General features: G+C 48.0%; 1 protein-coding gene across 1 annotated transcript in view; it reads right to left on the reverse strand.

Annotated features, from left to right (window-relative positions):
* Positions 1-322: 322 nt before the first annotated feature.
* The window catches only part of LOC106901504 (casein kinase I isoform epsilon), a 21,957-nt gene continuing 440 nt past the window's right edge, over positions 323-21,839 (reverse strand). Inside the window, exons 2-11 of the mRNA XM_014964312.1 lie at positions 17,966-18,053; positions 11,866-11,976; positions 11,555-11,703; positions 10,599-10,827; positions 4,096-4,266; positions 2,288-2,436; positions 1,572-1,764; positions 1,337-1,476; positions 902-967; positions 323-367 (exon numbers count right to left, since the gene is read on the reverse strand). Coding sequence (XP_014819798.1) covers positions 935-967; positions 1,337-1,476; positions 1,572-1,764; positions 2,288-2,436; positions 4,096-4,266; positions 10,599-10,827; positions 11,555-11,703; positions 11,866-11,976; positions 17,966-18,041 — 1,251 coding nt within the window. The 5' untranslated portion in view covers positions 18,042-18,053 and the 3' untranslated portion in view covers positions 323-367; positions 902-934. The remainder of the gene's footprint in view (positions 368-901; positions 968-1,336; positions 1,477-1,571; positions 1,765-2,287; positions 2,437-4,095; positions 4,267-10,598; positions 10,828-11,554; positions 11,704-11,865; positions 11,977-17,965; positions 18,054-21,839) is intronic.

Here is a 21,839-nt window from a genome sequence, read left to right on the forward strand (position 1 = left end):
AAAAAAAAAAAAAAAAGCGAAAGAAACCAAAACCAGGAGCAGAGAGTCAGGAAAGGGAGCTGGGGGTAAGTAGTGGGGGGCAACGGTAGGGCCAGAGTGGGCTGGGGGGGCAGCGGAGGTGTTCCCGCATGGCTCCCACGTCGACAGCTTCTCGGAGGCGCTCGCTCGCGCTGGGGGACGCAGGTGGCCCCTCTCGGAAATGGCTCACGCCAGCGCGGGGGCACAGCTCGACTCCTCGTCGTTGGCAAAAAGAAATTCTGTTGGGTTTTTTTTGTTTGTTTGTTTGTTTTTTTGTCTTTTTTTTTTTAGGTTTTTTTGTTTGTTTTTTGGGGTTTTTGTTTTTTAAAAGAAAAATACAGTGAAGACACTAAAAAGAGGAAAAAAAAAAAAAGAAAAAGGAAAGAGGACATTAGACAAAATGGCTATTCCCAGCAATTCCAATGACACCTGGAGTGTAACAAATCAAATCAGCCCTTTCTTCTACACTCCTGCCACCCCTTGGAGTTACCTTCTCCAGCTACTGTTGATTCCTCTACAAGAGGCACTCGCTAGCTGTGCAAAGTCTCGCACACTTCATTACGTGCTCAGCACTGGCCTCCCCAAAGCCATCACACTTCCAGAAAAGCATTCATTAGGAACTAACGAAATAGCTCCCCAGCCCAGCACCTTCTCCACTTTTCCTGCCCTCCTGGAGAAATGGAAGCTACCCTCACGCCCAAGATAATCCATCCCCTCCAAGGCTTTGGCCGCCAGTTTTACTTTTCCCTCTGAAGCCAAAAAACTATCTCAAAGCAAAGCGAAGGGAAAGGAAACATACCAATCCTCCACACCAACATCAAAGCTTTAACCTAATCCCAGCAATTTTCTCCTTGGCAGATCCCAGGCACAAGGAGAGGCTCACCTAAGCAAACACTGGTCCAGTGGCAATTGCTCCTCACTTCCCAAGGTGATCAAATGGCACGCTTGTCTACAAAAGAAGAGGAATAATAGGTAAAGGATGGAGAGGAATAAAAAGGCATGAAGGACACCAAAACACAGTGGCTGCACATTTCTCTCAGGACATCCTCCCTCCCAAGAGCTTACTGTTCCACTTCTCCAAACCGCTACAGTCTGGAAGATGATGGCGGCTTACTCTGAGCAAAGAGCTAAGACAGTACTGAGCATGGCCTCCAGAAAATATGTAACTTAAGAGCCAAGGCATAACCCAGTACTACTCCCCTCACGACACTGTTGAAGCTCATGTGAGCTCCAGTAGATGAGGTAAAAACTGCTGTGGGGCCCTTAGTCCTTCTGGGACATCCAGGCCAAGGCCATAAATATCGCAGTGGGGACTCACCTGTGATGCTGAAATCCGTGACACTTCTTGCCGCCCTGTGAGGTCAGATGAGGAGACATTGGCAGGAGCTCCTCGGTGTAACCTCATGCTGACCTTCCGCTCCCTGTCCACTCTTGAGATTGCTCTGGGAGACGTGTTTCCTGTCGGGGCAGAGAAACGTGAGACAGGAGTATCAGTCAATACTTTGGGTGGCAATAAGGGTGGCGCCCTCTCCCAGCTCTCCCACCCCACTCACCGGACTGTTGGATTCGGGAGGTGGGGGTGGAGGCCATGGGCTCAGTGACATTGCGAAGACGGTTGGCAGTGGCTCCAGCAGGTGGGCCGGGGGGCAGTGCTCGTGTGGCTGAACCTCGGAGTTGCCCCATCCTCTCTTCTCGCTCATGCTCTCGCCGCTCCCGATCCATATCCTCAGGGTTCCGGGCTGCTCCCTGAGGACAAGAGAAAAGGCCATTCCACACACAGATGTCAGGCAAGAGAGACAGCAGCAGCCCCAGACAGAAAACACAGAGTGGTCCATCATGCCAAGAAAGTGGAGCTCCATCCCCAAAACATGTTCTCCCACCACCACCTTCCAATCCACCCAGAGAGGGCCTCATTATCTTTCATGAAGAATCAGGGACGAAAGCATATGGTACTACAGCTGATATTACAATCCACATCTGTGTCTCACCTCCAAACATAGTTCTCTCTTGAAAAAAAATTGTCTCTACCTACCTATAGCTATAGATCTATCACCACACATGCTCCGTCAGACACACTAATACAACAGTAGCTATACCCCCAGTTAGCACCACTAAGTAACTCTTCCTCTTTTCACTCTACCTGGTCCCCTTTTTTAAGTTGTTCACCAGGGTTAAGTAAAAATGGCAGGCAGTTTTCAACTTTCCTCCCCCATCTCCATGACACGAATCACCCTTTGCCCCTCCAGCCTTTTCCCACACACACACTCACAAATTTAAGCATGTTCCAGTCAAAGACGTAGTCGTAGGAGAAGCCTTGGCGGTGGAAGAGATTGCGGAAGAGTTGCCGCAGGTATGAGTAGTCTGGTTTATCATCAAACCTCAGTGAGCGGCAGAAGTTGAGGTATGTCGAGAACTCAGCTGGAGAGAGCAGAGAACAGCTGGTTGTTGAACACCATCCAAACCTCCTGGTCCCACCACAGAGCCACCACAGCCCTTCAGCACACCCAGTGTGCTGGACCCAGATGGCACACACAGCTGTGCAATGAAATCAGAGCCTGATGGTTGCAGTGCTTTGGCCAAAGGTGATGATGAGATCTCATCCCTATTGATGAGATCTCATCCCTATTTTTATCAGAGGAAATGCTTGTGCATCTCTTTTCTGTCTGCTTCTTAGCAAGAAGTACTAATTCACAGAGCCTGCTGAAGGTGAGTAAGAATGCAGCCCTAAAGAACAGGCTGAGATGAGCTTTGGGAAGCCAGGCCTACGTGGTGTGAAGATGACCAATGCAGTTCAGAGCAGCAACACAGACAGGAAGGCAGGTGAATTGTGAAAGACTAGTTGTGCTCAGCTCAGACCAGACCAGAGGTCCTCCTAGTCCAGCAGCCAGAGGTAGGCCGCTACAGAAGAGAAAGACCGGGACAAGTATGCCTGACACTTAGATTGACATTATCCCAGTTCCCATCTATTTTCATCTCAGGGAACTTCTTGATCTGGATGTGCTTTCTAATTATTTAACAACCCTCAGATCTCTCTTCCATGTCTCTGTCCATTATCTCCTTGGACTCCTGCAAGCTTTAACAACCCACATCATTTTCTGGGAAGGAGTTCCACACGTCTGCTACTGGCTGAGTGAAGAAACACATTGTTTTTAAGCTGTCAGGAACCTGCTTTGTTTCTCTTCCAAATCCAAGAGCCGGAGCCACCAAATAATCAACTCCCACCCGAACTTCTGGAGGCATAGTGAGAGTGCAGACTTCTATCACCTCTCTAACCACCTCTTTTCCATGTTCCAGCCCACTCACTTGTTGCTTGTTTAGAAATCACCTCACCTCTGATCACCCTTTTGGCCCTTTCCTGGACCTTCTTCCAGTTCTACTGCATCCCTTCTGAAATAGCGGGATGGACCAGAGCTGCAGAGTGCATGCAAGGTATGAGCGGGCCATGGCTTTATGCACACTGGTTGTGCTTTTTTCTTTCCTAGTAATTCCTAAACCTGATCCGTTTTCCTCAGCAGTCACTAAGCGCAAAGTTGATACCTTCACAGAAACATATATTGTAGCTGCAACAGCGCATTGGTGAGTGGCACTGGCCAGCTCAGAGCCTACTATTCTGCACGTGACAGAAGGACCAAGGCTTCTACTCTCCCCTCACATACATTACTCCACTTTTACCTACAAAGAACTGCACTTACCACTTCATTGCCTGGTTATTTCTGGGATTCATTACAGTTGGCCTTCATCCTCATTACCCAAACTAACTTAGGATGATCAGCAGCACACCTTCTCAGCTCGCTGCCCACCTCCCTTCCAAACCGTTTCTGAGATCCTAAAGATCCCTCTCAGCACCCTCATGCCCTTACTAACACAAGGCTCAACTCTCCACAAAAACACATTTCCCACTTCTGAACCAGAACTGTATCACCGCTGGTCTCTTAACCTTCTCATGACTGGTGTCAGCAACACACCCCGGTCTGGGGGTACTGGGCATTGGCCTTCGGGACTCAAAACTTCATGGGGTCTCAGCAGGAGAGCAAGCCATGCACCAGACAGGACAGCCATCAAGATGGGAGCACTTACAAGGGTAGCCTTTGCAGAGCACCTCAATGGGCGTTGACATCTTTTTCTCACTGATCCTCTCGTACTTTTGGCGCTTGGTGGCAGCCTTGAGGCCCTGCCAGGGCAGCGAGCCCAGGTTGAAATACATGAGCACGTAGCCCAGGCTCTCCAGGTCATCACGGCGACTTTGTTCTGTGGGAAGAAGTTACACAGGGGCAAGGAGTGAGCAACAACCAAAACCACTTTGGCAATCACACAGCTTTGGAGGTGAACACGGAACAAAAGAAACCACCCTTCTCTCTTCTTTGGTAGATTTCTACGGATAGTCAAACTTGTAGAAGACATTCCAGTACAAATTCCCATGGGGATGTTCATACTGCCAGAGTTAAAGCGCTCCTCTCCCCATATAGCCCAACCCATTTCATAAATGAGTAATTACTCTGTCTACCTCCTCACTTGGGCAAGCCTTAATTCACACAAGAATTCAACAGCTCAAGAAGTGCAAGCAAGACTGCCTCCTCTCCTTCCCAGTCCCAGAGGAAGGGCATCTACACTTCTCCACCCAGAATGATACTTCACCCTGGGGATTAGTCATGGCAGAGATAGTCAGGGAAAGACAAAGCTAAGACAGGTAAGCCAAACACAACCTTTTTAAATACATCTTCTAATTAACCTGCTGAAACTCTTTACACAGGAAAAAAAGAGGAACTAGCGACCCCTTCTTGTGCTAAATGACTTTGTGGATAGTTTAGAGAAGCCTAACATGTAATACTGTGCAAATATCTTTCAGGACTGGTGGCATTTTTTCAAGCTGAGGAGAAAAGAGGCATGAATTGAGAGGTATACTTAGAACAAAAGGTTCCCCTCCAAATGGGGAATGACTGTGTAACTGCCATCAATCACTACCAGCTCTACTTCAGAACAAGGGTTGCCCTTAGTATGCCTTTGTAAAGGCCTGCTTTTAGATGCTTATTTATGAATCAAAAAAATTTGTTTCCCAAACAAAAACATTCCACATTGAACTTGTTCCCTGGAATGGCCAAGCCATTTTAAATTGCAAGTTAGCTCAGGACAGAGTTGATAGAGAATCTCAGCAACTTAAAGTGTTGACTGGTTAACTTGCAAACTCCTCCCAAATCCTTCAACATGCCCACAAATTCATCTATAAATTTTGCCAAGAAGCTCTTGCCCCTGGTCCCTCCCAAAAGTAAAATAAACACTATGAAGAAAGCACTTTACATCTTGAGGAGAATAACAACCTACACAGATAAAAGAGGCAAAATATGGCTACGTTTTGCTGAATTCAGTGCCACGTCCTAGAAGATGCTGCAGATTATGTATTGGTCTGTGGGTTAATTCTCAGTATCAGTTACATGCTACCACCTGCCCCATCCAAAGGCCAGTAGATTGTTACAGCTACCCCTTACTTTGCTAGCTGAACTGAATCCTGATATAGGAATAGCTGTAGCAGGTCATGGATCTAGATGCCCAGATGTACCAATGCAAGTTGTGGGTCACCATGGGCCCTTCTCCTGCATGCCTCTCATAACCTCCTAGTGTTTTTGAGGACTAAGAGTCTTGGCAAATTAAAAATATTGGGGTGGGGGGAAGCACTGTGGTTGCAGAAGAAAAGGAGGGTGTCAGCACTCCATAACTGAGAGGAGATTTGGTTTGCCTTTGGTTCACAGCACATGTAATGCCATAAAAATTCCATGTTCCAAGACAGGAGTAGAGGAGAAAGCAGACATCCAAATCCCCGAAGTGTCTTACTTGGAGCATGGAGAAATAACAGCATTTTTTGACCTCTCTAACTTAGTGCCTCAAGTTGCCCACTTTAAAGGGGCTAATACTCCCTAATCTTATCAGACTGCTGCCAAAGATAACTACAGAACTGGCTGAGAGACACTCAGATGCTATGAAGGGAGAAGGGAAAAGAAACTCCCAGTTTTGCATTTAGCCTAAGGCTGGGACACGTGTACTCTCAGAGGGCTGCAATTACACACCACACATACCAAATAAATAAAACTAAACAATATTTGATAATGACCTACATCCTGAGACAGGAGGCCTGTGGAAATGGGAACCAGAGCGCACATCCAGGACCTGAAAGCACAGGTGGCAAAGGTAACCTCAATCCTGCAATTTGCCAGCACTCAACTTATCCATGCTGTAGCTTTCAAGCCTGTAACTGTGGGTTCCCTGTCTGAAGCATGGAATTGCCCCTCAAAGGAGTAGGGAAAGGCAGGGCAGGAACCAGAGAAACCTACTGAACAGCCAAATCAGCCTTTTAGAAATAAATTGGTATCTTGCCTCCAAAACCCTGCTTGAACTCCACACTGCTTAAGGTAGGCTGCACCACACATCTCCATTTGTGTGGAGAACAACAGCTTTTAGTGCAGCTACCAACAACAGGAGATGTTCTGCAAACACGTCTAGGCACAGTCCTAGTGATTTGGGGAAGGCCAGAATTGGAGACTTGAGGTTAGGAAGACTGAAGTCAGTGGTGAAGCTACATGTCCTTACTGGAGGCAAGGAGAGGGGGTTACAAAACCAAACTGGGCAGCTCGCTAGTATCCATTACATGCATGCAAACACACTTCAGCTATGCCTTAACACAGCAATATGGTCAAGGAAAAATAACTGTAAGCAGGATAACCAGTTATTAAAATGCTGAATGATAAATATCTGATTGTGTTGCACCCCTGAAAGTATCATTTCTTAGGTACATGTGGTCATTGCAGCCCACTTCAACAACTTCAGTGAGATTCAAATCCATGAGAAGCCAGAAGCATCAACATGATGGGTCACAGTTGTCAAGCTACCTGAAAACACTGTAGCTGTCTTTCACCTTTAACCCTAACTACAACATCCTGCATGAATCATCCTTGAATGATGGTGAAGAAAAACAGTTCCTACATCCCATTTCTTTGTTTCATCTTAAGTTACTATTACATGTCCCTAAGCTATCTCCAAATTCTTTTTTTTTTTTTTTGCCTGGTCTCATATACCAACAGCCACAGGATACCAGACAACATTAGACAGCAAAAGCGGAGTAGTCAATTAGTTAGGAAAAAAAGTTCATCTCCACACACCAAAGAAACATTATTTAACATCACAACTTTCTACTTTTAGAAGCTTGACAATCGTTGACTAACTCTCACAGCATGCCTGGGACGTAGGCAAAAGATCTCACTTTACAGTTTGAGAAGAGAAAGAGAAACAGAAGTGACGTCGATGCATGCCCAGAACAAGTCAGTCCAGAAGCAGGATTGCAGTCATGACCTGTGACACCACACCACACTTCCTCTCTCCATTTTACTTCAGCTTCTCAGCTCTCATACAATAGATGAGGGACTTCTACTTTTACAGGACACTCATCCTTTCCTCCTTCCCTTGCAAAACCCCTTCCAACATGAAACACAAGGTAGCCTTCCCACGCAACCCAGCATGACCCCACATCAAACCCAACCCACTCTGCAAGCAACTGGTGCCAGTTCCCTCCCACTCCCAGGAGGCTCCCAGCCAGCCTGCACCCTCACTCCATTCCCAAAGCAGGGTCCTCACAAGGAGATGAGTCAGGGGCGAGTAGCAGGACGGTGAGCTACCTGGGGAAGACATGCTTGGGCAAAGACAGGAGACTAAGGACTGGTTGCCTCGGATGCAAGGTTCGTGACAAAACTTGTTTGTGGTGCAAAGTGCCTCCTGGTCACCCAGGACAGTGCTTCCCCTCACCCTGATCCTATCCAAAGCGATGCTGTTCCCATGGAGGACTCCCTAGAAATCAGCTGTCTTCACTGGGGGAAGGAGTCTCAACAAAGCAACATTTTCCTGACTATAAACTGAGATCTGACTTTTCACATGCTGAGGCCACACTTCCCCTTTCTCTCCCCACTGCATGGCAACAGCCTTTAAAACCACACAAAAATGCGGAATGGGTGACAAGAGGGCAGGACGAGCAGAATAACTTTATGCTCTGCACAGCCTACGCTGATGCCATCTAGGACATGTGTTGGGGAGGAATTCCTCCCAGCCCCCTGTTATCCAGACAGAACCCACCAGGCTTCTTCCAGGACTGTCTCCTGGGCACCCCTGGGCATCTATTTGAGACTTTACAAGCTCCAGAGGGTGCAAGGACTCTCATCCCCAGAGCATGTGAAAATTGACTGGAATGTGTGAACCAAAGCCTGCACAGTCCAATGACTCCCCCAACAGCAAGTCTCCAGCTGTGGAAACCCTCCCCAATCTCGCCTCCTACTTTTTCCCCCGGTCACTGGGAAAAGAATGTGTTTCCTCCAGACATCGGAATGCCCAACCCTTAGCTTGCACATTCAAATAAAGGCATTTATTCATTTGCTATTCCTGTCACACGAATACCCCAGCACCTGGTTCCTTCCCTCTCCCTAAACCACAGTAATGTAACATTAAGACAGATAATTTAGTCTCTGGAAAGTCAAAAAATTCAGAGTGACGGTTCCCATGGCAATGCTGCTAACTCACAAATGTGTCTGTCATACACCCTGGGGCAAGGTCTTGAGAAACAGGAACCCCAGCTGCAACCCTGAGACCCCCAATCCCCTGTCCTCCGGGCAAGCCATGTAACCTTTATGCCATTCAGGGACACTGTCTGCAATGGAGATAATACACCCGAGACCTGTTGCGCAGAGCAACTCACACCCAGACTTTCCCAAAGCAAAGGGCATGAAGAGAGCAATGGCTGCACTCAGACCCATGGCATATGCAGTTTGCCCTCGGATTAGTGTTCAAACAGTGTTTGTTCTTCCCAATACACAAACCAAGCACCAGTAGTAAAGGGCTAAGTTGGGGTGGGATGAATAATAAAAGTCCTTCAAAAAGAAATAACAACCCCGCAACCAGGCATTTAGCCTCTTATGATCAGTTCAGACAGAGCAGGCACACGCTAAAGTATCAACAGACATAGTAGTGAGAATTATTTTGTGCATGTCTCCTTGTGACAGTTACCATGGCTGTGGAAATCTTGACCGAGAATTCAATGGAGAGGCAGTTATATATAAGCAGGCCAAGCCAAAATACAGAAGACCAACTTGGAAAGCCCTATGAGAACTATTTTCACTACGTGGAAGAGGTCAGGAGATCACAGCCCACTCTCAACATACAACACTCCCCATTTCGATATAAATAACACATTTTCAGTCTGTAGTTTTACAGTATTGAGCAAGGAAGACAGTGGGGAAACTGCTTTATTTTTTGCAGGTCAAGTCCAGATTTCTGAGAAACCATCTGCAAGAGGGAAGAATGGGAAACTTTCCCTAAGAAGAATGAGGACGCAAAATCCTGTGGAAGCTGTTAGCTTTAAAGGTTTGAGTTCCCTGCTCTGATTTTCAAATTCCCATCTTACATATTTCAGAAGAAGGTCTCCCCAAGATGCAAACTGAGCTGCGAGCACATCAGCTATTTTTCTGGGTCCACAGCCAGGGCAGCTTCAGTGTTTCTGCTCTTTGGATCAGTAGCAGAACCAAATGAGCCCACTGAGAACAGACACCACAGTAATTATGAAAGCCTCACACTGTGGACAGACAAAGTTTACCCAAAGTTTAGCAGGGGAAAGAAGTCACACACTGAAGAGAAGTTTCCAGTCAGGGAACGGAAGAGAAAACCGCAAGAGATTTCCACCTCTTCCTCACAGCAACCAGGCGTTACGCACCAGGGGCTCATTCCCAGGACAGGAGTTTGGGTGACTTCAGGAGGTTTAAGTGCAGCAGGTACTAACCTGCACAAGGTTTTTACAAAACCTGGGAGGATGGCCATCACAAGTGTAAGACCTGTCTAAACTCTCAGCACTTTCCCAGCCTTGTTTCACCCCAATGGTTCTAGCTATAGACACTAAGGACAGAGCCCTACCTCCCTAAAGTTGCTTCAGTCTCAGTGGTGAAGAGGGCAGCATGGTTCACAGGCACACATGTATTTTGAAGGTCCATGACAGCCAATCCTCAAAACCCAGATGTCCAGGCAGTAGGAAGCCTCCCCTTACTTCATCTTCTTGTACACTTCCAGCACATGGCTGTCCCCATCCTCAGTGGTGGGTAACAGGACTATGACCATGTTGCCGTGGGCCTGTATCCTCCAGCTCTGACAGCTACAGAATAACCACCGATGAAGGCACTCGGGAGTCAACAAGAGAGGTTTCAATTGCACATATCCCTGAAGGCTCAGGGCCTGCCAATGACTCCTTTATATATCTAATCAGCTGGCAGAAACTGCCATGGCAGAGTTAGCAGCAGTAAAGTCAGGGAGGTCACAGCCTTGCTGCTAAATAGGCCCCATTGTATTAAGCAGCGCACAAACACACACTGGCAGACAACTTCTGCCTTCAGGAGCTCAGAGTGCCACAAAAGGCAGGTGAGGTAACCCAGGCGTTCACAGTTATTTGCCCACCATCTCCACACAGGTCAGCAGAGGAGCCAGGCACAGAACCCACCCCCCTCCCTCTGGGGACACACCACCTCCCCTGGAAAGCCCCACCAAGAGGGCAACAGCAGGCTCACCAATTCCCAGGTGGGTGTTGATAGAGGCATAACGGGCTGTGCCAGTCAGATTCTTGTTTTCCCGGTAAGGGATGTGCTGGTGGGTCCGGGCGTCTCGGTACTTCTTGGCCAAACCAAAATCAATGATGTATACTAGGTTGCCTTTTTTGCCGAGGCCCATAAGGAAGTTGTCTGGCTTCACATCCCGGTGAATGAAGTTCTTGGAATGAATGTACTCAATACGGCTGATCTGGAGAGGTGGAATAAAAGAAATAAATTGTGAGACAAGTGAGAAGGTAACTTATCGTAACTGCATCTGTTAAAAAAGAAAAGGTATCCTGTCTAGGACAGTGGCTTGACAGAGCAGGGAAAGGGACATTTTGCAGAGAATATCAGAGATGACAACCAAAGAAAAAGACATCCTCTGGACATAGAAGGATATGGAAATGAAGAATGGAGATGGAATTCAACCATGCACACCAGCCCAGTCCTCCATCTAGGGAGGTCACCATTAGCACCACAAGGAAGGATGGGAAGCAAGTTCGTACAGACTGAAACTTTGAGTTTCAGTATTGACACAGGTCAACATTCAAACTTAGCCAGTCTGGGAAATGAGAGGGTCCAGATCAGCTAAGGGTCTTAAACCCAGGGCACAGGCAGTTGAGTTGAGATAGGTAGCAATGCCAGTCGTCCATCACACAGGAAAAAGCTAATGCACTCAATGTTAATACAGAGTGAGCAGCAGGGAAAGGAAGGACGGGTGGAGATCAAGAAAAGCCAGCAGTGCCTAAGTTCCAGGCCCCCAGCTTTATCAAGAAATAGAAACCTGGCAGCCACTTGCTGCTAAATGAAAAAAGCCTGGGATATAGCAGTTCTTGAGCAGAGGGGATGGGAGAGAAGGGGAAAAAAAAAAAAAGAAAGAAAAAAAAAAGGCATGGAAAAGGAGAGTAGGCACAAATGCTTCAGAGGAAACTCACCATCTGGTCTGCCAGGAGCAGAACTGTCTTGAGACTAAATTTGCGGGAACAGAAGTTGAAGAGATCTTCCAGGCTGGGCCCCAAGAGCTCCATCACCATGACATTATAGTCCCCCTCTGCTCCACACCACTTAATGGAGGGGATACCCACTGGGGAAAGAGAAAGATTAAGCCCACAGAACAGAGGAAAACTGCTGCATCCCCTACCGAGAAGATCATATGCAACAGCAAGTCTTTTCCTTTCTAAGGCCCTCCAGAATAATTTCCTTCTTCAACCACTCCCCCGGCCCCATCTTTTCCTCCCCATCTCACCTCCTCCCTGCATCATCTTGTAGAACTTGCTTTCAATGTGGAGCTGGGGATGCTTGGTTTTGACACATTCCAATTTGATGGCCACCTCTTCACCAGTTGCAATATTGGCTCCTGCATATAAATGAGGTGAAATGAAGATTAAGCAAGCTTCCACTGAAGCTAAACAATTTTAACAAAGCCCATACAGATGGTAAAACCTTAAGATTTGTCCTGAAATTTATCTTCTGTGACAGAAATGAGATTTCAGTCACTTCAACTTCATACAGAGTTTCCAGCACTGCCATTTGCAAAGGCAAGCCCAGAGGAAGGCACATGAAAAGGAAACCAGCTCTGATCTGGCAGCCAAGGTAGATCAACAGTCCCACAAGGTGTTAATTGCATCCTCATCTCTAGAAGTGCCAGACTTTAGGAGGTCAATCTGTATGTACTCAGTTCCAAAACCGAGTGGAAGTTTTAGCTGTCACTGATCATAAACCTAGTCCCTGAACCCAAGCCAGCCCCTCAGGCAGTGATATGGAGTACCTCTTCCTGAGCAAAATTACTGGTTACCTTTGTTACTGGTACATTGTTTCAACAGAGCCAATTAGTTCAGGAGGAGACATTGCTAACATTCCCACCTACCTCTGGTGTCTCCACAGCCCTGACCTGCTCAATACAGATAATTCCCAAATCTCCAGCTTCTCCCTCTCCTGAGGGCTTTAATAATACCTTTATCTTTTGCCAACACAGAAACATTTGCTATATCCTAAATTAGAAGCGTGAAGAAATAAACCAAATCCGGTACTGAATTAAGTTACTCAGACGCCTTTGTTGAAGGTATTGCTAGATAGTTTGCGATGACACAAAACCATCACCCCATATGCTTCTTTCTGAAAGGAACTGAGCTGCCAGCCACAAAAGTCAGCACTCTGGTCCCAAAGTGCACTGTCAAAGGAGTAACAGGCTGGTCTTTCTCTCGTCCTAGCCAAGAGGATTCCAGATGTTTCACATCATCCTAAAATGGAAAGAATGAAGATCTGTACACGGGTCACGGGAATGACACTCAAGACGTGCTTCTCTCTCTCCCCTCCCATGCCTGCCTCACACGCACAGACAAGCCCTTCCTCTATTAAAATTATTAAAAATTACACTCAAACACAAATCATAGAGCAGCTCCAATCATGATCAATTTATGAACACTGTCATAAAATAAACTTCTCCAGAACGTGCATGCCAAACATAAGCTGGAGTCAAAGGTGACTTTTTTGTAGATATTCTATAGCTAGTTTGGTAGGTCTGGTTAATTCATGCCTCTTGATCAATGTGATGACTTTCAGAGTCCACAAGGACAGCTGCAGATAGATGTCTCCGTCCATCCTCTTTCACACAACACCTCCAGAGCCAGGGACCAAAAACAAAAAGGAAATGTTCACACAACTGCAGCCCTTCTCCCTCTGAATCCTAAGGAGATCCATCTCCTGTTGAAGAGTTCTGGCATGTACACAAAGTTAGCCAAAAGCTGCCTGCTAGCAAAAAGACGTCATCTAGATACTACAGCGCGGGGTCGAGACAGACAAGCTGCTAGGAATTTGTAACACAAGAACAAAAACGATTGGGGCCTAGAGGGATTGATTTACTAAGAAAGATTAAAAGAGCTAAATATGTAACATAGACAAGAGATACAACTAAGAAGGGTGGGGAGGAAGAATGGGACATGACAACAGTCTGCAAATATTTGAAGGCTGTAAACACTAAGGAGGGAGAAGAATTATTTAGGGTGCTCCAAGGGAGGGAAAGGAGGAGCAAATGGGATGAATTTAATAAGGGGTTTTACTCAAGATCCAGGAGAAGGGAAAGGGGAAAAGCCATCCTAAGAGATAGAGCCATTTGTCCAAGGGTTACTTTTAGAAAGATGCTGGCATTTTCCACTTAAAAACTGCTGGCAGCAAAACAAGTCTGTACATTCCCTATACTCCACCACAGGACCCTCCTTACAAGCATCAGGAGTGCAAAGAGGAAAAGAGCAGGAAAAAGGGCTCAGATCACAATAAGAACATGTACCTGAACTAGTATCTACCTTTTAAATTAATTCAATCAAGAATAGTTCAATCACTGGCTCTCATTCAGTATGAAAAACCCAGGACATCCAAAAGATACGAGCGCTTCTTTCCTTTCTCTCTTTTCCCTGCCTTTGTGAAGACTTTCCTCCAAATGCTCTGCACCAGCTCTCTTGTCTGTTCCCTGAGGGTATTCTTCTTCCCTCTCCTAGTCCATCTGCTGACAAACACACAATGATAAGTCTCGCTAACTTTTGGCAGCAGTAGCATTAGCATTTCGAATGAACCCTACTCCCCAAAGTTGAACAGTGGAAAGATGAATGAGTTCTCATCTCCACGTTACTCTGTGTGTTTAGGAAGATGACAATGCATCCATCTACTAGGCTGTCTGCAGGTGGGGAGTGTTATCTGTGAACATGTAAAGCAGGAAAAGGGAAAGGCGGGGTAAGCATCAAGAAAACTTATATTCTACATAATGTGAATATGCCATTCAAATGATCAACATGGCCTTCAGCCCCACGCTCTCCATAGCCCAAACACAGGTGTTAGTCTCTTAGAAAAAGAAGAGACAACCCTGTGGCCTGGAACAGCGAAAGTAGGACCGATCACACCTAATGAGGAGTTAGTCTTCGCTGAGGGGGTCACCAAGTGAACACTTTAGGCTCACACCCCCCCTCCCCAAATTCCCCTATGCCTTCAGGTCGCTCCCTCTACCATTTCTTGGATAGAAATCTACCCAGACCGAAACCACCACAAGTGAAGAGGGAGTCTAAGGGCAGGAGTCTCTCTGATCCTTTGTTCCACACTTTAACCACCATCTTTTTTAAAGACACAGGTTGCAAAAGCAACAGTTCTCTGCTCGCTTCCCGTTTGAGCCGAACGCAGCAGAGCCTTCAGCCACTCGAGAGACATATGTAGGATTGGGGATAATTCCTAACATCCACCCCCAGTCTCGCTCCGCTGTGGGGGCTGCACAAATTCAACTCATTCATCACGAGCTGTTTGAAACCGGGCCCCGGGGACAGGGGATGTCACCGGCTAAACAGGATTTTTTTGGGAGCGGAAGCCTTGCTGCAGGTCTGATACAATAAACGCCGCCCTCCCTGCGCATCAGGCAAGCCAACAGGCACAGCCTCCCCCCGGCTCCTCTTCCACCAAGCCTGGCAGGGGAAGAAAGGAGGGCTGGGAACAGATGGAAGAAGTCAGATAGGGCGAGAGAGAGTTAACAGGCCAGGAAACAAAGGGAAGGCACTCCCCTCCCAGCAAGGGAGGAGCCTGCCACCAGGAACTGTCCCCAGCCAAGGCAGGTCCCAGCATGCTTTGTCTCCCCAGCTTCTTTCCACCACCCGTGTCCTCCTCTGGTGCATCCCGGCCTGGTGGGACTCCTAGCGCGTCCAGCAACCCTGCCCTGCCCCTCGGCCAACACCTCTGACAAAGCACCTCTCCTCCGACGGCCCAAAGGTCTCAGCAATCCCGCTGCAAGCTGGATTTTGCTCTCCTGAGTGAGCTTTTTTAGAGGGAAATGGGCTAGCCAAGTCCCACAGGCAGCCCCATCTCAATTCCCACTTTCCCAAGCACAGGCGGGAAGAAAATCCCCCAAGGCAGGGCATGGAAGCAAGGCATTGTGCTTTAAGCCCCAGCTGAGGATTAACAGGAGTCCATCCTTTGTGTCTGCCCACGTAGAAATTCAAGTTTCCTTCTGAAAGGAAAAAGCCCAAAACAAATCCCAAAGAGCAGAGGTCACAGTACCCACTGGTCACAGGGTAGCTGAAGGTACTAACATCCTGAAAGAGAGAAGACAGGGACAAACCCAGCTTGCCCATGCTCACTTTCAGAGACAGACAAGGCTTGTCTGTCTCTGCTCTGTCTCCACATTGTCCTGGTTTGAGGCCCAAACCATGATACACACCATTATCAAGAGAGAGAACTGTGAGGTGAACCCAGTGCAGGACAGAAGTCCTCGTGAATGAGTCCCTCTGTCTGCAGAGCAGACCGTGAGAGGATAGCATGAGCTCAAGCGTCCTCCAGACGCACCATCAGAGACTACATGCCTGATCCCTCCAGGCTGGGGAGTCACCCAGGCTCCAACAAGTCTCGCTATCACTGCTTCAAAACACGCTGGCTTGCACCTCAATGAACATCACAAGGGCTTTGATACTGCATTCAAGTAACTTGGTTGAACTTGGCAGTTGAAGGATCCTGCTGTGCTCACCACACCAGGGTGCTGGTGTTTCCTCTGCCTCTCATGTTGTTTGGTTACAGGCAAGGCGGGAACAACCCCTTCACCAGAGCCTGTTTTCCATGTCCCCTTCCCACAGGTGGACAACCTGTTACATGGTACAGAGGAATACAGCATCAGGCCCTGCCATTCAGTTACCCCCTTCTTTCTCAGCATGTACCCCAGATGTTCTGCAAGATCCCAACAATTTATACTGTCCTAGGGATGGTCTGGAAGGCTTCAAACTCTAGCACAGGTGAATGTGCGTCTGGGCTATCACCCCTCAGTCCTTAGGACCCGGGAAGTAAAAGCACTGCCACCTGAGACACTAACTGGCTGGAGGGCCACGGAGGAGTGACATGCAGGAGTAGGCTGTAGTAAAGGCAGCATTCAGCGGAATTAGGATCCCAGATCCATTATTTATCATCTTTGTTCATGCTCTGGATAGAGGTGGCAACAAAGCCTGTAGTGATGATTCCCACAGGATACTTAATCAAGAGAGGCTGCCAACACCAATCAAGAGAGAATAATAAAGCAAGAGGGAACTGGAGATAAAAGCCAGAGGGAGAAAACAGAAGGTGATTTACAAACACGGGGAAAAGTAATCTGAACAAGAGGTATTCAATGAAAGGAACTCGGGGAGAGATGGGAAGATGTTGCAGAACCTAGAAGAGATCTCTACAATACAGCTGACAGTGCGCTAAGGCCAATTCCGCAACCTGATAAGAGTGTTGGTGATGGGGGAAGCCAAGGAGACCCAAAGCAGTCTATGCAGAGGCATCACGTTACAGATCACTCAAGGGTAGCCCTTCACTGCCAGGCACTGGAAATGCCATACCTCGAATGCTGTGTAGGCTCCAAACTGCTCAGCAGATGGACAAACTGGGAAAAATCAGAGGAGCAGCAAGAGTGAGGAGTGGTGAACGTACTGGGAAGCAAACTATAACTCAACTGAGCACATTAACAGCTGAGGAACACACGATGACCATCTGTAAGTACCCAAAGGGTGCAAACACCAAGAAGGGAGAGGGAAATCATTCTGCTGGCCTGCAGGACTACAGCTAAACAGGTAGAGGTGAGACCTAAACGACAGGTAAAGCCACACCAGCTCTCACGGAGGGATCGTTTAGGCTATTGGGTAGTCTCACCACCCTGGCCCCACACAGTTTGAGCCAATAAAAACATCAGCAGGTAAAGCACCAGGGAACATATCTACACATCAGCGTGCCGGCTTGGAAAAGCTTCTCCCCAAGTGACCTGCTGTGGTAAGAGGAAACCCAGCGACTCATGGGCTCTGTCCATTGAGCTCCCAGCTCAGGTCATTCCAGACATTAACTCTAAATCCCATTACAGATCTAACAGATCTAGGCCCCAGGACTTTAACCAGGCCAGCCTCCCTGACCTGTTTTACATCTGGTCTCAGACCTCTCTTATGAGTGACAGACCACCTCTCCCACTACTGATCTTCCCAAAACTTTATTCCTTTTACCCTGAAACAACAGCCATTTCCACCACCCACCCACACCCAAGCTCAAGAAAAGGAAGCAAGAGAGCTGGAGTAGGGTGTGTGACAAATATGCTCTGAAGAGTCCAAATCTAAATCAGTCTGATCAAACACCACTGTCTCTCCAACACCTGCGAGGCAAAGCTGAGCTCACCCCACTTTCTTTGCCATCAGAAGACTGGCAGCAACTAGCTGTACTCCTTGAAGCTCTTTTTGTCTCCACCACCCTCCAACCTTACACGGTGCCCACAAATATTAAATGGGCAAGAAAAACAACCCCAAAACAATGACGCAATTGAGAAAAACAACCTTGCAGGTGGAAGGACAGAGACTCACACTCACCTAGGTAAATGTCTCCAAACGAACCGCTGCCGATCTTTCTGCCCAGACGGTATTTGTTCCCCACTCGAAGCTCCATGGTTCAGTCGTGCTGAGAAAAGAAGCAGAGAAAACACAGCGTCAGAGCAGAAACAGGAAGTGAATCATGTAAGACTCCAGAAGAGACCTCCCCACTTCACCCAGAGGCTGGGTACCGTTTTTAATCCTGAAATACTTCACTTACTACATGGCTTCTATCACCTCTCCTGACCTCCTGGATGTCCAGGGACAGCATGAGCTAGAAACGCTGCAGGAACATGACTCTTTCAAGTATGCTTTCCATGTTCCCATTCTAGGAATGAAGGAGAATTGAACCTCTCCCCCACCATTTTGTTCAGAGACTGGGAGAGGGCAGGAAATCCCTCCTAAGAAGGTTTCAGTGGGTGATCACTTCATACTACTGTGAAGAGAGATGGTACTGCTCCTTGTAACCTACAGTATCTGGCATCTGGACAGTGATAACCACGTGAGGCACCAGAAGAGACATGCATAATAAACCCCATGAGAAGGAGCACTCTCTGGCCCAGCCCTAGACCAGCACCTCAGCAGTGGTGAAGCACAGGACCCAAGGGCTGCAAGAGACAGACAGACTGCCAGGAGCAAGCGACTCCATCGCCCCTAGGCGGGGGCCAGCACAGGGGATAGGGAGGAGACATCTCACTGAACTGAACCCTGCAAGGTGCACACTGACTAGGAATGTCATTTGCTTATCTCCACACGCTTCTGCTGATGGGATCACAGGCTCCTCCTTTGGTCTACCTGAGCCTCTCTGTCTCTGTTGCCTACCTAGGTGTGCTGGCTGTTTGTTTTTAGCAGCTCAGGCCTTTCCTCATCCCTTTACCTGAGGTGATTAGCTAACCCTTTGACCTGCTATACCCCATCGACATGCCCAGGCTTAGCCTACTCACCTTCTACAGAAAACCAACTAGGTGGAAGGACCACAGCCACAGAGTTTGTTCTCCTTGCCAACCTCAACTTCTGCCGCAAACACCTCGACCAACAGCAGTTCCCCCTCTAAACAGCTCCTTTTCCCTCGCCCCTTCCATGGCCACCAACTTATTCCAGAAACCATGGCTCTTCCCGAGACAGCCAAGACGGCTCCTTTTAGAGGGATTTGCCACACTCCTAATTTATGCACTGCCACATTATTAGCGTACAGAATGCAGACACAGAGCCTGTTGGGGACAGGAAAGGTGAGGAATGATTCATGTTTTCACAAGTAGGTGAGAGGAACTTTCCCTTGCTGGAGCTCAGTGGGAAAGAAGCATCACCAAAGGAAAGGAGAGAGGAATGGCCTTGTGAGACGCAAGCACAAAAAAGTATAATCCCAGCTACAGGATTCTGGGCATACTATAAACCCAGAGCTGCTTCTCCTGCCCCAGGAGATGGGATTACAGAAAGAGGAATGGACGGGCCACGGAGACGTACGGGAAAATAATCCTATCAAGGCATTCAGGAGACATTGTGAACCCTGAAAGCAGAGCTCCAGTCACCAGAAACCACACACAAAACACTTGGAGGTGGAGTCCCCTCACCTAGTATTTACTTATGCATGTGGGTTTCTGTGCGTCTAAAGTCTACAAAACCCTGTGGCTATTTCTGACTTTGTTACTACAAGGAATGTAGGCAGAGCCTTGGGAACCCAAACCAGAAGGCAGGCGTACCTGGGTGAGGGCGCAGCAAACAGACATGATTTTTATCCGCTGCCTGCTGTTCTGTATAACCACGTTAACATACACCTGACTTGCTTACACTCCTATTCCAATAAGCGATCAAAGGTCCATGTCCCTGGGAACAGGGAAGGGGGGTCTCATACCTCCTTCCTTCACGGCCACGTTTGCCCAGACCTGTGAACCCTGGGCACTTCCACCGCAGTCCAACTCCCAGCCGGGGCAACCGCAGCCCAGCAAGCCACAGAGGCTGGGCAACAGGTCCCTCTGAGGTCCCCTTCCGCACCTGGCACAGTGGCTACTGTTCTGCAACACCCCACAGTCCCAAGCCGAAATTTTGGTCCCACCCTTCTGGGACAGGCAGGAGCCAGGTTAAGAAGGGTTTCTGGCACAGCGAGGCAGCAGCCCTTCTAGGCTGATTAAGCAACAGGCTCCAAAGGGGAATCTGAAAAATGCTCCAGGGCGAGGGGGTGGAAGCGGGGAAGCAGGATAATGGGAGTGAAAAATCATGGGTCTCGCACAGCTGTCATTTTGCCTTATCTCCCCCCCCAACACACACACACACACACACACACACACAAGTGTGCTTAGAAAACCTGGGTGGAGGACAGCCAGAGAGCAACGGCCTGGATTCACAGTCAGGGGAGCAGGCAGGACAAACACATCTCACCCCCTCCAACCACTGCTCCAGGAGTTGAAGCATCCACCACGCTTCCTTCTACTTCACACACGTACCCCCCCCCCCCACCTACAGCTTCCACCCTTATCATCTGATCTTCAGGTCTACTATTACAAGAAGAAAGAAAATTTTACGTGTAGAATTTATATTATTATATATGAAATTTTTATTACTCTCTCTATATTATTGATACGTGTAAAATTCAAAAAGCCATCCCTCCCTCCCAGCTGGCTTAACCCCCCCTGCCCTGCCACCCTTCCTGTGCTCTCCAGCCAAGGCAGCGTTCCCAGGGGCTGCAGGGCAATCATTTAGTTAAACCATTTAGTTTTCCATACGGGATTAACACACATACAACCTCAAAGCGAGTGTGTGCTCTGCATGAGCGTTTGCATATGTGAATACCCAACATTACACAGACACCTACAATATACTACACGGCCTCAAAAAAAAAAAAAAATAATAATAATAATAATAAAAAATTACTATCCAGCCGCCAGCGCTGCTTCCCCCCACACACACACCATTTTGCACCAATCCCCTTTTATATAATATAAAATACCCACGTACAGGCACAAAGGCCATTATATAAACACACGATAGAGTTGATCTCGCTCCGCTGTGCCAGCACCGATGGCGACAGAAGATGCAGGGACAACCTCGGGGAGGGGGGGGACACACACATCATACACGACAGGAGGGCCACCTCGGTCCCCACCTGAGGGGGTCTGGAGTGAGAAGATGCCCTGGCTAGCAAAGGCCAGAGGCAAAACCAAACCCAGGGCTCCATAATGGAGGCTGCCGAGCCCAGCACCCTGCTCCGGCTTTCAGGGGAAGTGTGGGGAGAGGGGGCTGCTTTGCCCATACACCATAAAGGCTTTACATGGCTTTTTGTGTGTGTGTGTGTGAAGGGAATAAAGGAAGAGGCTGGCAAAACAATAATTCCAACTGATTTAAAAAAAAAAAAAAGGGGGGGGGGGGGAGAAAAAAAAAAAGAAAAAAAAAAAATCACATTTTGATTGAAATGCAAAACATCAAACCCCTCCAGACCCTTTCACACTTACAAAAAGGAGAGGATCTAGCGACAAATAAGATGGGGGGAGAGGGGAGGAGGGAGAAGAAACCCTACGTACGGAGCATTGAGGAAGAAATAGCCACAACAGGAAAACAAGGAAGGGAGGGGGGGACACGACACAAAAAAATAATCATAATAAATATGTCCCTTACACCCCCACCCCCTACAGGCAAAACACTACGCGAAGACAGCCTTACCCGGGCTGTTATTTTTCCGGGTAGGTAACAAAAAGCAGCCACCCCCGGGAACGGCTCTGAACTTCTCCCCGTGTGTGTGTCCCCCCCGGCTCCGGCCGCCGACCCCCACCTTTACCCCCCTTCACAAAAGGGAACACTGACACCCCCCCTTCCCCCAAAAAATTAAATAAATCAAAAAAGCAGACCCCCTACCACCGAAACAGGCGATGAAGGGGGCTGG

This window comes from Calidris pugnax, unplaced genomic scaffold (assembly GCF_001431845.1).
Source record: "Calidris pugnax isolate Ruff unplaced genomic scaffold, ASM143184v1 scaffold44, whole genome shotgun sequence".
Lineage (NCBI taxonomy): Eukaryota > Metazoa > Chordata > Aves > Charadriiformes > Scolopacidae > Calidris > Calidris pugnax.